The sequence below is a fragment of the Rhinoraja longicauda genome, chromosome 19 (genome assembly GCF_053455715.1).
Source record: "Rhinoraja longicauda isolate Sanriku21f chromosome 19, sRhiLon1.1, whole genome shotgun sequence".
NCBI lineage: Eukaryota > Metazoa > Chordata > Chondrichthyes > Rajiformes > Arhynchobatidae > Rhinoraja > Rhinoraja longicauda.
This window is the reverse complement of record NC_135971.1, coordinates 32,570,883-32,588,933: the sequence shown is the minus strand read 5'-3', so window position 1 is coordinate 32,588,933 and position 18,051 is coordinate 32,570,883. Positions and strand designations below refer to the sequence as shown.

Genomic DNA, 18,051 nt, shown 5'->3' with positions numbered 1-18,051 from the left:
AATCAATCAATCAATCAATCAATCAATCAATCAATCAATCAATCAATCAATCAATCAATCAATCAATCAATCAATCAATCAATCAATCAATCAATCAATCAATCAATCAATCAATCAATCAATCAATCAATCAATCAATCAATCAATCAATCAATCAATCAATCAATCAATCAATCAATCAATCAATCAATCAATCAATCAATCAATCAATCAATCAATCAATCAATCAATCAATCAATCAATCAATCAATCAATCAATCAATCAATCAATCAATCAATCAATCAATCAATCAATCAATCAATCAATCAATCAATCAATCAATCAATCAATCAATCAATCAATCAATCCATCAATCAATCCATCAATCAACCCATCAATCAACCCATCAATCAACCCATCAATCAACCCATCAATCAATCAATCAATCAATCAATCAATCAATCAATCAATCAATCAATCAATCAATCAATCAATCAATCAATCAATCAATCAATCAATCAATCAATCAATCAATCAATCAATCAATCCATCCATCAATCAACCCATCAATCAACCCATCAATCAATCAATCAATCCATAAAATTAAACAATCACGCAGCCATGGTAACGTGAGCTCAGCGGAAGGTGGAAACTCCACACAAACAACTCCATTAACCAGTATCGAACCCGGGACGCTGGAACTATTAGGAAGCAGGGCCACCACTGTCCCCTTGCCTTGATGGAAATGGGTGATGAAAATCCAACGCCTTGTGAAGTACATATATAGGAAATGAAGGTTAAGAGAAGCGTAATTTGTTTAATATATTTTAATATATTTTATTGGCACGTGTACCGAAGTACAGTGAAAAGCTTTTGTTGCGTGCTATCCAGTCGGCGGAAAGGCAATACATGATTACAATCGAGCCTTTTGCAGTGTAAAGATACATAATAGGGGAAATGCATTTAGTGAAAGGTAAAGCCACCAAAGTCCGGTCAAGGATAGTCCGAGGTCACCAAAGGTGTATGTAGTAGTTCAGGACTGCTCTCTGGTTGTGGTAGGGTGAATCAGTTGCCCGATAACAGCCGGGGGGAAAATATTCCTGAATCTGGTGCTGTGCGTTTTCACACTTCCATACCTATTGGATACAATATTTGCTTTCACATGCGGATCACCAAATCTATCTGCGAGTGACAACGAGGAATGTAAGGGTGACCAGTCCTCTTACCGTAGACATCTGTGTCGAGCATCTCGATGCGAGATACAGAAACCAATAATCCACTCACTGTCGTACGAAGAATTGTCAAACGAATGTTCTATTGGAACAATTAATGATTTAATTTTTAATGTGGTCTTTTTTCCAGCTAACCTGTTGGCAGTCATCGTTCTATCCAGGAGAAAGTGTGGTCTCTCCAAATGTATCACTCGCTATCTGGTGTCTATGGCCGTAGCTGATTTAATGGTTCTGATCTTCGAGGTAATTCTCTCCGAGATGACATGTGCCTATTTTCCGTATTCATTTCTCAACTTATCTCACATTTGCAAGCTGCGTGTTTTCTTGAATTGTATTTTCATTGATTGCTCTGTGTGGCTGATGGTGACTTTCACCTTCGATCGATTTGTCACTATTTGTAATCAGAATTTACGAGCAAAATATTGCACTGAGAAAACTGCGGGGTTGGTAATAGCAGTGACGTGTATGTTGATTATTACTCAAAATATTCCAGTATATATTTCCCTCGTTCCTCTATACATTCGTGATAACGTGGCTTGGTACTGTTGGGTTTCATCCGACATCTACACCACACCGTTATGGGCAGCACTTTCGCTGATCGAAACCATTTTAACCCCAGTTGTACCAATTTTGCTGATTATTCTCCTCAACGCACTGACAATCAATCACATTATTCACGCTAATAGAGTGAGGAGCCGTCTCCGAGGGAACAACAAGGCCGAGAGCGGCGCAGATCAAGAGGTGGAAAACAGAAGGAAGTCAATCATTCTATTGCTGGCCATATCCGGTAGCTTCGTATTACTTTGGATGGTGACCTTCGTGTGTTTCATGAGTGTAAACTTCCTGGACGTTCAGCTTTTAGGGTCAGATTACAACAAACCATTTACCATTGCAGAACAGTCCGGATATATGCTGAGGGCTCTGAGTTCCTGCACCAACACGTTTATTTATGGGGTGTCCCAGAAAAAATTCAGGGAGGAATTTAAAAATGTGATTTGGCGCCCTTTCTTTTTCTTTTCCAATTCAATTAAGTGTTTTTAATGTCCCGGTGAAACTGAAAATTTATTTCGAGATTACGTTGTCTCATTTATTACATTATTGCACCTAACCTTCCGTAATGTCATTCGCACCATCGAGTCAATCCCGACTGTCAGGGTAATCCCCATGCAGCAACATTCCCCTCTGCACGTCTATTCAATTTATCCCAATTACATGCCACTCAAATGCCCACCAAACGCACCGGCAACCCATCTGCATCATGACCATATCATGGAGCCATTTTACCCCTTCAACCGATTGCGTCTTTGGGCCGTGGACGGCATCTGGTGCCCGTGAGTTAAATCCCCGCGGAAGCCGGAGGATCCATGCGAAATCCACACAGCATCCGAGAACAGAGCCAGGAGTCTGCAGAGACATCATCTACAGTCGTTGAGAACACAATGATGGCACTGGGTGTTAAGTACAATACTCTGTTTACACTACGTAGCAATGATACAAATAGACCTCTTGCGAGAACTACATATAAAACTAGTTTAGCAACGGATTAATTACTGTCTGTAACTTAAATCAAGGACGTGTAGACACCGTTTTTTAAAGACACATGTAGTGGACCAAATCAGTACGTCAGGAAGCATCTCAGGGGACCGCAGATGACTAATGTAATAACAAGGATCTTCATGTCCTCGATTATACCGGAGGTAGATACAAATTGCTGAAGCAAATCATCGGGTCACGCAGCATCGCTGGAGGACATGGATAGGCGACGATTCAGCCACGACGATTCGCCATGAGGAAGTTCAAGGTGAAATTGGGCTGCAGGGTGGAGCAGCTGGTAGAGCTGCTGCCTCACAGGCTCAGGTTCGATTATGGCAGCGAGTGCTGTCTGTGTATAGTTTACAGGTTCTTCCTCTCACCGTGTGTGATCGCGCTTGGTGCCCCGGTTTCCTCCTATATCCCGAACAAGGTTAATTGGCATTTCTAAATTGCCCCTTGTATTTAACGAATGGGCGAGCAAGTGGGATAACACCGATTTAATATCACCCCGGGGCCGGTACCACCGAAGCCGTCGCCGCCACCGGCCCCACCACGACCTGGGACGCTCCTAGGCCGAAATTCCCCATCTACACCACCACCACGGTCGGTTCCAGGCCGGGGCTACTGACGTCGACGCAGCGCCGGCCCGCACGGTTTTCTCCACTGCTCCCATTTCGTGCCAGCCAACGCAACGACGACCCTTATCTGCAATCCGTCTGCTGGCGCGCCCGCAGCCATTGACACAGCCGCTCCTTGACTCTGCCCCGGCCACCAGCAGGCGGGAGGCATCGGCTCATCCCGGTTCCAGCCTCTGTTTCCTTCGGAGGTTCCACACTGGCGGTCCCAACAACATCACGTGGACTGACTCTCCTGCTGAATCTCCTGAGTCGCGCTGTTCCCACGGCCAACAGGGAACCTCAGTAAAGGCAGCAACTTCACACTACACTTCATCGCACCCCCCTGTGTCAGCCCCCATTATCACCCCACAGCACCTCACCCTCGATCCCTCGGTCCCCCTCCTCCGCTGACCACAACCCTCCCGTTGGCGTCTTTTCACCATCCCACTGACCACTCTCTTTCGGATGCAGAACCTTCGCTCCTCAACAGAAGCTTTAACTTTTTACCCCTGCGCCCACATGTCAATGAGACCCCGCCACCCTCTTCCCGCCACCCTCTTCCCGCCATGATGTAAAGTTGTTTTTAGCGCACCCCGACGCCGGAACATTCTCTATGGCAGAGCGGTCCTCGCCTCCCAGTGACGCCACATCTTACCCGCTCTGACATTTCTCCTCCATTTGGCCTCATCCCGCGGGCCTTCTACCCACTCGGTGTTTGTTATTTAGAACTGCCGCCGCGACATCAATAAGATTGAATTCTCTACACCGCTGGCCCAAGCTGATGTCACTCGTGTCAACGCACTGCTCTCCTTCCTCTCAACCGTAGTCCGGACATTGTGATTAACTCGCCGACAAGTGAGATGTGTTTGTAATCTGGCGGAATGACATCTATCGTGTGTACACCAGGTATTAGCGCCCGGGCCTCTCCTCGTACCTGCCCCTCGACCGTGTCCATACAGCCGAACGCGAGGCCAACATCTCTCAGACTGTTTCTCTTCTAATCGCATCTAGCGATCTCCGCTCCAGAGCATCCGACCTGGTATCCCAGCCCAGCACAGCCCTTTCTATATCCTCCCCAAGATCCACAATGTGGACTAGCCTGTCAGACATATTGTCTCTCCCTCCTGACTCTTGACTGTTCGCCCGGCTGAACATATCTCCACATTCTTTCATTCCGACCTATTCTTCCTTGTTCGTTCCATTCCGACTTCCTTCCGAGACGCTTCACACGTCCTTCATCTCTTCAATAATTTTCCGTTTCTCGACCTCCATTGCGCCACCTTCACAATAGTCGTCTAGTGCATCTACATCTTCATGCTCCACGAGGTCTCAAGGCTCGCCGATCCTTCCTCGAAGAGAGATCCTTTCCATATCCCCCTACCAGCATGCTCTTCCGCTGGTGTAATTGGTCCTCGCCCTGAACAACTTCACTTTTGACTCCTCCCATTGTCTCCGTTAAAGGTCTAACTATATGCACTCGATTGGGTCTCACTTTTGCCTGCCTTTATGTTCGTTGTTTAGAACAGTCCTTTTTCCACGGGTACATTGGCGCCATCCACCACCTATTTGCTCCGCTACATCCAAACTTGGAAAACTAGGACATAGTAGGACATGGACAGCATACTTTCTAGGATAACGTTTTGTTTAAATAACTTGATTGTATTTTTGAAAGAGGTACGAAGAGATATTGATGGTGACGGTGCAGTTGATGTGCTTTCTAGCTCCCTCGTTAACAGATCTAAGCTCTGGTTTCCGCGTGATAAAGACCTCGAAAGTTGGATGCAGAATTGGCAAGGAAACATGCACGCAGTTATTTTGGAGGAATAACGATAACTCGGGCAAAGATTGGAAATATTTCTGGGTGGGGGGGGGGGGGGGGGGGTGGTACAAGGAAGGAAGACTACAATGATAATTTGATACTAATCCATAATATCAAAAAATAAAATCTGTATTTAAGCTTTGTGCTATCAATCAAGTCGTCAAGTCAAATTTATTTATAAAAGCACATATAAAAACAACCCACGTTGACCAAAGTGCTGTACATCAGAGCGGGTACATCAGAGCGGGTACAATAAGAAACAGACATCACAGCACACAGGCACAAAAAAACACCGTTGAAAGGGAGCAGCACAAAACAAAAATCAGCCCCTTCAGAAGGCTTCAAAACGTTAAAGAAGAGAAGTTTGTTTTGATCCTGGACTTAAAAGAGCCGATGGACGGGGCAGATCTGATAGGGAGGGGGATGCTGTTCCACAGTCTCGGAGCTGCAACCGCAAAAGCGCGGTCACCCCTGAACTTAAGCCTAGACCGCGGGACAGCCAGTAGCCCCAAGTCAGCCGACGTGAGAGACCTGGAGGTAGAGTAAGGGGTTAAAAGGTTTTTGATATGGGGGGGGGGGGGGGGTGAAGCCAGTTTAGGGCTTTATAGACAAATAAGAAAATCTTGAAATCGATTCTGAACCGTACTGGCAGCCAGTGGAGAGAGGCCAGAATAGGGATAATATGGTCCCTCTTTCGGGTACCTGTAAGGAGCATTGCTGCGACGTTCTGGACCAATTGCAGGCGGGACAGGGATATCTGACTGATCCCTGCATACAGGGAATTGCAGTAGTCCAAGCGAGTGGATATAAAGGCGTGGATGATATTCTACAGAAAGGAACAGTTTGATTTTAGCTATGGTGCGAAGCTGGAAGAAACTGGCTTTTACCATTGAATTTACTTGCTTGTCAAACTTAAAGGCGAAATCAAATATCACACCAAGGTGTTTTACATGAGGTTTAACGAGGGTGGATAGGTTACCAAGGCTGTTGGCTATCACTTTGATTGAGTCGGGGGGGGGGGGATTAGGATGACTTCAGACTTGCTCCCATTCAGCTGTAGGATATTTGTGAAGATTGTTTCTCAAAATTTCAAAGGAAAATTGAAGCTTATCACATTTCCACCCCCCCGTTCTAATTTTCTGCACTCCATTCTTAGGGCTCTAGTGGGCGTCATGAAGCCAAGGCCGACCTTTAGGCTTAACCTTTTTCTCTTAAAGGGAAGCAACATAATTCAAAATGGAAGAGCAAGTGGTATTAAATAAAGAAGTAAGCTCCTCAGTGTTGATGTGCGGGGAGAAACCTCTATAGTACAGGTATTGAGAGCAGCTATGAGAGCCTCAGAGAACTTATTAGCAGTTGAACAGTTAGTGTACCGAGAGCAACGAACAGGGAGATGAGAATTGGTGAGAGAAAATGACAGAGATGCATCAAATATAACAGCACTATGATCTGACAGACACGCATCAATTATATCCATATTGTAGATCGGAAAACCAGACGATTACACTAGGTCGAGAGTATGGACTTGCTTGTGAGTAGGACTCGTGGTAAGGAGAGTCAGATTGAAAGACTCAACCAGATGTATAAATTCACTTACAAGAAGCTTAGCAGGACAGCAAACATGAATATTAAAATCACCAAGAATCAGGACACGATCAAAGTTGGGCATAGGGTTGGGGATGAGATCAGCAAATGGAGTGATAAAGTCTTTATGCGTTTTTGCAGGCCGGTACACAAGAACAATTAAGAGTGGATACACCAGGCCTACTTTAATTAATTGCACCTTGAAACTGGAAAAATGATCAGAGTTCAGTAGGCGGCAGTTAAATTGTTTTCTAAATACTTTAAAAGAGTGCGCCCGGCGAGCTAAAATGTTACAGTCATCAGGACAGAGTTCAACAAGTGGAGCAAGCTCACCAGAGTTAAGCCAGGTTTCTGTCAGCAGTAAGGTCCAACACGGGCGGTGAAAAAGTCATTGAGGCTAAAAGTCTTATTGGATAAGGATGCGCGTTGATCAGAGCCACTTTGACGGGGATAGCAGGAACGTTGTAATTCGGTAACGGCTCCCACGCCAGGGGGCGGAGGTTCAGGGAAACTACGCCGCTGCGCTTCACAGATAGCTTGGCTGGGAGCCCGCGGGCCAGCGGTCCGGTGTCCAGGTGCGTGTCCGGGATAATCGGTCGGACAAAGGCGTACCTGATCTCGAGGGAGCGCCGATGGATGGAACGACACGGCCGACCGGATCCACATTCGCAGAGCTGAAATAGGTAGGCCGGTGTTGAGCAAGAGCGGGCGAGATTTTTCCGTTTCGCGGAGGCACCCGCGCGTTTACTCCGCCTCCTAGCACGTTTCCTACGGCGATAGACGCAGGGCTGGGCCCATACACCTTCAAGTAGTTGGGGAAATAGAGAGCGGTGATAGACACTTTGTCCGGGACCCCGGGTGCAGAAGTCCATGACAGAGGCTCGAATATTCGGTAGCGTTTGACGCTCGTAGACCATAGTGGCTTGCACATCATGCAAGCACAGAGGCACAAACAGAACCAGGGCAAACAGGAGCGGTAACAGGCAACGGCACACAGGCGCGGCCATCCCCTCTCCCTCCGCGAGGAACACACTGACTAACTGACGGGTATTTGACTAACTGTTGAGGCTTTGAATAAACGAATAAAGGGACTTGGTTGAGAAACTCACCACTGTTCATTGAGACGTCTTTGTGTCTCTGCCGTTCTGATCTGTCAGTAACAAGGTAACTGGGCCAGAGTTGAAAGCGCAAGTCAGGGTAGAGTTTAAACAGCAAACTCTCTCAAACATCTTATGGCTGATAACCACTGATGCAGGCAGCATCTTGGGAAACCTCGCCTGCACCCTCTCAAATGTCTGTCCATAGTTCATAAAATGTAACTATCATAACTATACGCAAAATTACAAATTGTCTACGCCCCATCCTTATTATTCAAAACGTCACCACCTCACAATTATCACCACACAATCACCTGTAGCTAATAATCTTCCTCACTGTTAACATTACCACCAACCTTTGGAGATATCTGTAGACGTATTGATCATATCCAACTGGGCTCATGTACCGAACATGTATAAAAGCAATAAGGGTGACTGCACCGATCGTCTTCACATGGAACCGGACATACACTAAAAAAATACATGTCGCAATAGCCCCGAGAGTGGTGGATGCCCGGGACGCGCTACCAGAGGTGGAGGTGGAGACAGACGCCATCGTGGCATTGAAGAGACTTTTGGTTTAGCATGTGGGTATGCATGGAATGGAGAGGTATGGATCTCGTGCAGAAACATGAGATCAGTTTAGTTTCCCATCATGTTCGGCACAGGCAGGTATGATCGAAGGGGCTGTACCTGTACTGGACCTTTCTGTGTTCTATGTTCTATAATGAATTGTGTTCCCCCATAGCTAATTGCGCATCAGGAAATAATTGATGTATAGGTCTAGGATCTCCGAAACTGGAAAGCATACGTTGAACAAGAAGGCTTTTGCGATGCTTGCCTTCATTAGCAGGGGAATATAATATTGTTTGATTGCTGATTGCTTCACAAATCAGGGAGGATGTTATGGCGGTATTTGAAGATGACATAGAGGAGGGCACGTCAACTGAGGTATTCAGGATTGCGTTTAAAAAATAAGAATGGTGCCATCTCTCTGCTGAGATTAAATTGTAAGCAGTGGGTGATAGAGGATGAGATATGTATATCGATTATGCAAGGATAGAAGAAGCACAGTGTAGTTGTAGTGCGTGAGGTTAATTTCCCCAATACTGACAGTAACTTAATGCAAGAGGATTAGACGCGTGTAATTTATTAACTGTATCCAAGAAGATTTCCCTAAAAGGTATGTGGATAGTCCGACGCGAAGGGACCATATTGGATCATGTATTGGAAAACATGTCTGGCCAGGTAAGGTGTTGCGGTAAAAGAGCATTTTGAAGGTAGTGTTCAAAACTCTAAACGTTTTAAGATTGTTCATAATAGGGATAGGTATGCATGAAGGGGGTCAAAGTAGTTTACAAGGTCATTAGGCAGGAGCAAGGGAGGGTATATTTGGAGCAGTTGTTATTGGGTACGTCCACAGCAGACACGTGGGACTCGTTTAAAGGCCAGCTGATCAAATGGAGGATCCGCATGTTCTAGTAGGGAGGGAGGGAGGGGTAAGGACGTCATGTTAAGGGAATCGTGAATAGCCAAGGAGGGTTAAACGTGGTCGGGAAGAAAACGGGAGCGCTTGTTATGTTCAAGAAGATGGCATCTGGCGGGGTTTATGAGGAATATAAAGTGTGCAAGAGTATCCAATATAAAGTACTCAATCGGGCGATTACAACAGCCAAAATGGACCATGAAATATCATTGGCGAATCGGATTAAGAAAACCTTCAACGTTTCTTAAACAATGTTAAAAATGAATGGGTGGCCTGGGAGGAAGTAGGACTACAGGGAAAAGTGATGGTATCTATGCGGAGTGGGAGGATGTAGGTGATGTGCTAAACGACCAATTTGCATCCATACTCACGGAGCAGAAGGATTTGGAGGACAGCGAGATCAGTGTGAAGAATCCAAATATGCGGAAGCAGTTTGAGATCGAGAAAGAGGTGGTGCTGAGGCTACTGAAGAGCAATAAGGTGCATAAATCACCAGGACCTAATGTGAGATCTGCAAGGTTATTGTAGGAGGCACGGGAGGGGTTTACGGGGGACATGGCGAGGATATTGATTTGTCGGTCAGACAATACCGACATAAGATTTACTCCCGTTTGGATGAACTCTGTCCGGATATATGCTGAGAGCTCTGAGTGCCTGCACCAACACGTTTATTTATGGGGTGTCCCAGAATAAATTCAGGGAGGAACTAAAAAATGTAATTAAGAGCCCATTCGTATTCTTTTCCAATTCAATGACTCGATGAAAACTGAGAATTTCTTTCGAAATTACGTTGTCTTCTATGTTATATTATTGCATCTCACTTTCCGAGACACCATTCGCACCATCGAGTCAATGCCGACTGTCAAGTTAATCCTTGCAGCCTCTTTCCCCTCTGCGCGCCCATTCAATGTATCCCCTACTGTATCATGACCGTATCACGTTTTGAGCCTGAACAGTGAAATCCTGTGTTCCTTATCCGGAACTTTTTATTTCCAACTGCCGACACATCAACCGTCTTGAATTCTCTACTCCACTTATGGATCTCACCCCTTCTGAACGCACAGGCCCACTCTTTCTCAGCAACAATCCCGACATTGTTATAAAACCCACCACCAAGGGAGATGCCACTGTAATCAGGCGGGCTGACCTCTACCCAGTTGAGGTAAGCCATCAGATCTCGGACATCTCCTCATACTTACTCGTCGACCATGACCCCACAGACGAACTCCAGGGTATCATGTCCCATTCAGTTTCTGATCGCACCGCCTCCCGCGATCTCCCCTCCACAACCTCTGCCCTCATCGTTCCTCAGCCCCACGTTGCCCACATCTATCGCGTTCCCAAAATCCACAAAGCGGACTGCCCTGACAGACCCATTGTCACTGCCTTCTCCTACCCCGTTGAACCGTTCTCCACCTACGGCGATTCCATTTCATCCCTCGTCTTGTGTCGCTTCACACCTCCGTGAACCACAACTCACACGGCCTTCATCTCTTTAACAAACATTAAGTATCTAGGCCCCCATTGCTTCATTTTCACCATGGGCGTCCAATTCCATTTCACCTCCGTTCAAGGAACTCAGATTCTTCCTCGAGCAGAGACACATTCAATGTCCCTTTACTCACACTCTCCTCCGCTGGCGCATTATCTCCTCGCCCGGAACAACTTCTCTTTAGACTCCTCTCACATTCACCAAGTTAAAGATAAAGCCACGTGCAGTCGAATGGACACATGCATGGATTTTTGTCGTGTACGTCGAATGGTCGTTGATCCGCGTGTGCAATGGCCCAAGCCTCCAACTCGTTCACATCCTCATCTACGACTGCATCCGGGCCGCCTCCTGCATCTGAGCAGTATTAGTCCATTTATCTTCCTTAAACACCAACGTCCACTTTGCCTCCAAATTCCTGAGGACTATCCCTCCCACCATCCCGAGTGCCGATGTGATGTGATTCACTGTGAAAACATCTTCTGAGTTGATTACCATACGTGAGTAGTTTCGTTGCCTTGTTGATAGAGGTAGGTGGAGTGGGATGGTGGTGTGATCAAACTTGATGCCAGGCAAAGTCTGAATGGGGGTACAATTAGGGAAACATTGAGTCAAAGCATTGTGCAGCACAGAATAGAGCCCTTCAGATACATATATGCCAAACGTTTCGCCCATCTGCATTGGACCCCTTTGTCAATTTCAAGAGTTTGGAAGGTGTACAGGGAAACATAAAATATATCGGCAGCCACAAAAATGGTTACATAAGTCTGCATTGAGGTTAAGGTTAAGTGAAATCCCAAATCAATTATAAATACATTTGTTGGAGCATAAGATCATAAGATCATGTGAAAGGCGCAGAATTAGGCCATTCGGCCCATCATGTCTACGCTATTCAATCGTGGAGTGTCAGGAACGGGCTGTTAGCGATGGTGGTGAGAGCAGATGTTAGAGTCACGTGCAAGAAGCTTTGAGATAGGCACATGGATATGGGGGGATAATTCAACATTGCTTTGCCGCAGGAAGTAGAGAATGCGAATAGACTCATAAACATATGTTCTTACTTATAATTCTCCCTATTTTCTGTAATAGAATATCATAATATCTATTTTCCAGAACAATGCTGGCAGTTATTGCGCAATAACATAATTAGCAGTAACTGACGTAATGAGGGTAACTGTTTGTTTAACTGACTGGCACTAATCCCAATTAATTTGCCTTGATTAGTGGTCATATGATTTATCTGGAGAATATGCTGCTATCTTTAAAAGCAAGCGAACTGTCATACCACTGGCAGTAAACGACGATTGTCTCTGGGTATGGACCTGCCGGTACTCAAACAGGTAGAGAACATTTTCTACCCTATCCTTGTCATTGTTGGTATTCCTGGTAAGTCCTTTATTATTCTGTACCCAAGTTTCGCTCTCTCGTCTTTACTGTTTAAAAAGTCTGTGTTATTAATTATTGCATGAGTTACTGATCCAGCATTGTGCGGCTTATATTTATCGGTTCCGTCCGTCGCACACTGAATTAACAGATACTCACACATGTACGATACCAATCTGTTGCTGGTGCGGACGCTTCTGACTCCATTAGCGCTGTGAAAAACACAGGACGGTAATTATTCTTCATCGCCAAATCGAAGTGGACTTATAGCGAATGCAGTGAATGCTGACCCTGTGATAGGGAGGGCGGCAGGTTCAGGACAATCTGGCCTGTGTCACGACCAACTGCAATCGGATACACCGGCTGATTTTCCGTTGACATGCTCTTTCCAATTTACCCAAAGTGTTTGCCATGGGCCGAAGCAGTAAGGACAACTTATTGGGACAGGTAACCGACCAGCCAGCAGTGTATCGCAAGTAGAACTGTGCCTCATATCAGCGGAGCTCGGAGAGCTGCTGCCTTTCAACGACAGAGATCCGGTTTGCTCCTGACCTGGGATCATGTGTAGAATTTGCACGTGATCTCGGCTGATTGCGGTGATTCAACTGTCAGCTCTGGCTCCATCCTCATCCCAAAGTTACGGGCGCTCTACATTCCTCTCACAACCCGTGCTGGATTGTAGGCGAACTGGATTCTATAATTAGCTCCTAGTATGCTGGGACTGGATGCGAATGTTGGATAACATAGAACCAGTGTGATAGTTGATCGACTCGGTGTGCCGGGCACCTGTTACCATGATGTATCAATCAATCAATCTGATTACACGGGACACTGATTGTGAATGATCAGCCATGATCACATTGAATGGCGGCGCTGACTCGGAGGGCCGAATGGCCTACTCCTGCAGCTATTGTGTATTGTCTATTGTCTAATCCACCAAGCCAGCACAGGGAGAAGGTGCCAACAGCACCAGTGACTATCATATATCATATATCATATATATACAGCGCGGAAACAGGCCTTTTCGGCCCATCAAGTCCGCGCCGCCCAGCGACTAGTATCGATCAGAGGTCGCTTAGCTGCCAGGCAGCAGTGCGCCTGCTATCAATTCGCCTTGAAGGAAAGGGGCGAAAAATGAGGACACCTTTTTACGCAAATGCGTTAGGAAATATAGTTTAGCAGAGGGGTGAATTGGATGTAGTATTTGCATTCATATGTGCATCGCGAATTCAATCTGCAACTACTAGTGAGCAATGCGAGCCTGGCCACGCCTCGCCGCGGACATCTTGATGCGATTTATGTTTGCACGCAACACTTGTCAACTGTTCTTGTTTTAAATTTGGTGCTGCGCTCTGTCTGCATATGGAAGGTTATAACATAACGTTTGACGTTGGACTGTGAAGAGCAAATCGGCCGAGGCTCTTTACTCTCCACATTCCCCTGTGAACAGGCGAATGGAATTCACGATTAATATATATCCACTATACCCGTCCGACATCTTAATAATCGTTCTGCGATCGGCCGCGACTCTGTAAATCCAGCCATGGCCTTGGCCACTGCATTGTATTTGCTATTAGTTTGCGAAGTCCATCTTACAGATGTCCTTCCCAGAATCAGAGATGTGTGGGCGACACGAGTAAAAGGGGTAGGTGGCAGTCTCATATACTACATTTACTTTCGCAGAACTGTCAAACTGAAGTTCTTCTGGAATAGTGAATGTTGGTGATTTTAATTTCGTCTTTCCTACAGCTAACCTGATGGCAATCGTAATTCTCTCCCGGGGAAAGTGTGGACTCTCCAAGTGTATCTCCCGCTATCTGGTATCCATGGCCGTAGCTGATTTAATGGTTCTGATCTTGGAGGTAATTCTCTCTGAGATTACAGATGGCTATTTTCATTATTCATTCCTCAACATAACTCAAATTTGTAAACTGAATATATTCTTTAGTTATATTTGCATCGACTGCTCTGTGTGGTTAACGGTGACCTTCACCTTCGATCGATTTGTCACTATATGTACTCAGAAGTTACGAACAAAATATTGCACCGGGAGAACAGCGGCTTTGGTGATATCACTGACATGTATCTTCTGTATTATTGAAAATATAGCTCTATATTTTGTCTACGTACCTCGAGAAATAATTGACAACGTGGGCTGGTCCTGTGTCATAAATCCAGACTTCTACACCTCACGGTTATGGGCAGCACTTTTGACCATCGATACAATATTAACCCCATTTGTACCAATTTTACTGATCATGCTCCTGAATGCCCTGACAATGACGTACATCATACACGCCAACAGAGTGAGGAGCGGTCTCCGAGGGAACTCGAAGGACGAGGGCGGAACGGATCAAGAGGTGGAGAACAGAAGGAAGTCCATCATTCTATTGCTGGCCATATCCGGTAACTTCGTCCTACTGTGGATGGTAAACCTCGTGTGCATCTTGAGTGTACACTTTCTCGACGTGAATTTTTCTACAACAGATAACAACGACCCATTTACCATTGCGGAACTGTCGGGATATATGCTAAGGTCTCTGAGTGCTTGCACCAATACGTTTATTTATGGGGTGTCTCAGAAGAAATTCAGGGAGGAATTTAAAAAAGTGATTAAGAGCCCATTCTTTTTTATTTCCAATTCAATAAAGTGTTATTTGTGATATGTGTTCAAAGTGAAAATTCGTTTCTCAGTTACGTTGCCTTCTACGTTATATCATTGCACCTGACTCTCAGATATATTATTTGCACCACAGCGTCAATACCGACCGTCAGGGTAAAGCTTGCAGTCCTTTTCCCCTCCGCACGCCCATTTACTTTATTCCCTAAAAACCACCCAAATGCACACTATTGAACATGCAGCCCAGATGCACCAGAGCAGTATTATAGAAGCCATTTGCCCTGTAAACTATTTACGTCTTTGGGGCGTGGACAGTAAGTGGTGTCCCCGAGGGAATTCCCCGCGGTGGCGGGGAGAACATGAGGAATCCACACAGCATCAGAGAACAGGATCGGAAGGAGGAGTCTGCAGGTGCATCATCTACAGGCAGATATGTGGTTCATCGCACAAATATGGCATTGTGTGTTAACTACAACAATTTGTTTGCACAGCTCAGAAGTTATAAACACAGATATCGTGGTAGAATTGGATATAAAACTAGATTAGCACCGGATAAATTTCTGTATTTAACCCAACGACCCCTCGGTACCAGTTTACCAAAGAAGACACAAAGTGCTGGAGAAACACAGCAGGTCAGGCAGCATCTCTCGGGGACAGAGATGGGTGACGTAATAACAAGGAACTGCTGGTGCTGGTTTATACCGAATGTCGAGACAAAACGCTGAAGTAAATCAGCGGTTGAGGCAGCATCATTGCAGAACATGGATAGGCGAAGTTTCGGGTTGCAACCCTTTTTCAGACGAAGGAAGGGTTCCGACCCGCAAAGTCGCCCATCCATGTTCTCCAGGGAAGCTCTCTGCTTCGCTGAGTTACTCAGCATTTTGTGTCTATCGATAGAGAGGTGACGGTTCTGGTCGGAAACTACTTCACACACAGTAAAGTCCTGTGTGTACCTCTGGTCAGCATGTTATGGGCAGTATTGGCGAGCAGCAGAGGTGATGCTCAACATGATGAATTTCAGCAATCTATATATTTGATTACAATCTGGATGCAGTGACAAAAAAATGCCAGTTTCAGCCTGAGAAATCTGGTACGGTTGCTGTCTCGCAACGCAAGGTATCCCGGTTCGATTCTGAGCTTGAGCTCAGTCGGTTTACAGTTTACAAATTCTCCCTGATCGGGCGTGTACTTGCTCAGTGCACTCCGGTTTCCACCCACATCATAAAGCTGTACGGGTCTTGTAGCTTCGTGGGCGTCTGTAAATTGTCCATATTTTGTAGGGATTGGACAATAAAGTGGACAAACATAGAACTAAACACACTCCGAGGCCGGCACCATCAAAGCTGCAGCCGCCGGCAGCCACCACTACCCCCTAGGCCAATCCAAGGCCGAACCTCCTGACGGCGAAGCTCCATCTAACCGCACAGCTTTGACCCGTGGGTCCCAAACCATGCCTGTCCACGCCACTGACGACCTTACCCCCACACTCCGTCCGCCGACGGGCCGGTGCCATTGTCTCCACCGTTCCTTCCCTCACAACCGGCCATCAGCGTGCCAGATCTGTTGGCTCATATCGGGATTGTCATATGAGGAAAGATTGAAAAGACTAGGCTTGTATTCACTGGAGTTTAGAAGGATGAGAGGGGATCTTATGGAGAAATATAAAATTATAAAAGGACTGGACAAGCTACATGCAGGAAAATTGTTCCCAATGTTGGGGGAGTCCAGAACGAGGGTCACAGTCTTGGAATAAAGGGGAAGCCATTTAAATCCGAGGTGAGAAGCAACTTTTTCACCCAGAGAGTTGTGAATTTGTGGAATTCTCTGCCACAGAGGGCGGTGGAGGCCAAATCACGGATGAATTTAAGAAAGAGTTGGATAGAGCTCTGGGGGATAGTGGAATCAAGGGATATGGGGAGAGGTTGGGCACGGGTTACTGATTGTGGATGATCAGCCATGATCTCAATGAATGGCGGTGCTGGCTCGAAGGCCCGAATGGCCTCCTCCTGCGCCTATTTTTTATGTTTCTATGTTTCATCAGTGATACGAGCTGAATTATACAATTTGACACATCAGGTCTACTCCGCCGTTCAATCATGGCTGACCTATCATTCCCTCCCAATCCCATTTGTCTGCCTTCTCTCCATTACCACTGACCCCTGTACTAATCAAAACTGTCTATCTATGTCTTAAAAATATCCGTTGGCCGCCTCCACAGTCTTCTGGGGCAACGAATTCCACAGATTCTCCACCCTCTATTGAAATAAATTCCTCCTCATCCACTACCTGGAGGAACGTCCTTTAATTCTGAGGCTTTGCCCTCGTGGAAATAGCCACTCCACATCCACTCTATGTAGGCCTTTCACTATTCGGTAAGTATCAAAGAGGTCTCCCCTCATCCTTCTAAACCCCTCTCACGATTTACAACAGGGAAGCTCAGTAATGGCTCCACTGGTATATTCTGTACATTCTGTCAGCATATTGCATAAAGTATTTATGCGCTAAAGACGTAATTGGAATCAAGGTTGACTTGACCAAACCTTATACCTAATTACAATCGAGATAGGATGACCTGTATCGACCCAATTTCGCCCTGAGGGAGTTCAAGAGGAAATTGGGCGTCAGAGTGGAGCAGCTGGTAGAGATGCTGCCTCACAGCGTCAGATCCTCAGGTTCAATAATGGCAGCAAGTGCTGTCTGTGTATAGTTTACAGGTTCTTCCTGTCACCGTGTGTAGTCGCGCCTGGTGCCCCGGTTTGCTCCTATATCCCGAAAAGGGTTACTTACCATTTCTAAATCGTCCCTTGTGTTTAAGGACAGGCAGAGCAAGTGGGATGACACCGATTTAATATCACCCCGGGGCTGGTACCACCGCAGCCGTCGCCACCACCGGCCCCCACCACGACCTGGGACGGTCCTAGGCCGAACTTTCCCATCTTCGGTTCTAGGCCGGGCCTACTGACGTCGTCGCTCCGTCGGCCCGCAAGGTTTTCTCCACCGCTCCCATGTCGTGCCAGCCAACGCCACCGACGACCCTTATCTGCAACCCGTCTGCTGGCGCGCCCGCAGCCATTGACACAGCCGCTCCTTGATTCTGCCCCGGCCACCAGCAGGCGGGAGGCATCAGCTCATCCCGGTTCCAGCCTCTGTTCCGTTCGGAGGTTCCACGCTGCCGGTCCCAACAACATCACGTGGACTGACTCTCCTGCTG

General features: G+C 46.4%; 1 protein-coding gene across 1 annotated transcript; it reads left to right on the top strand.

Annotated features, from left to right (window-relative positions):
• Positions 1–1,419: 1,419 nt before the first annotated feature.
• LOC144602949 (uncharacterized) lies at positions 1,420–6,376 on the top strand. Its single transcript, XM_078416072.1, has 4 exons — positions 1,420–2,202; positions 3,429–3,665; positions 5,035–5,136; positions 6,338–6,376. Exons 1-4 carry the CDS (start codon positions 1,420–1,422, stop codon positions 6,374–6,376), a joined length of 1,161 nt encoding a protein of 386 aa, XP_078272198.1.
• The last annotated feature ends 11,675 nt before the right edge of the window (positions 6,377–18,051 follow it).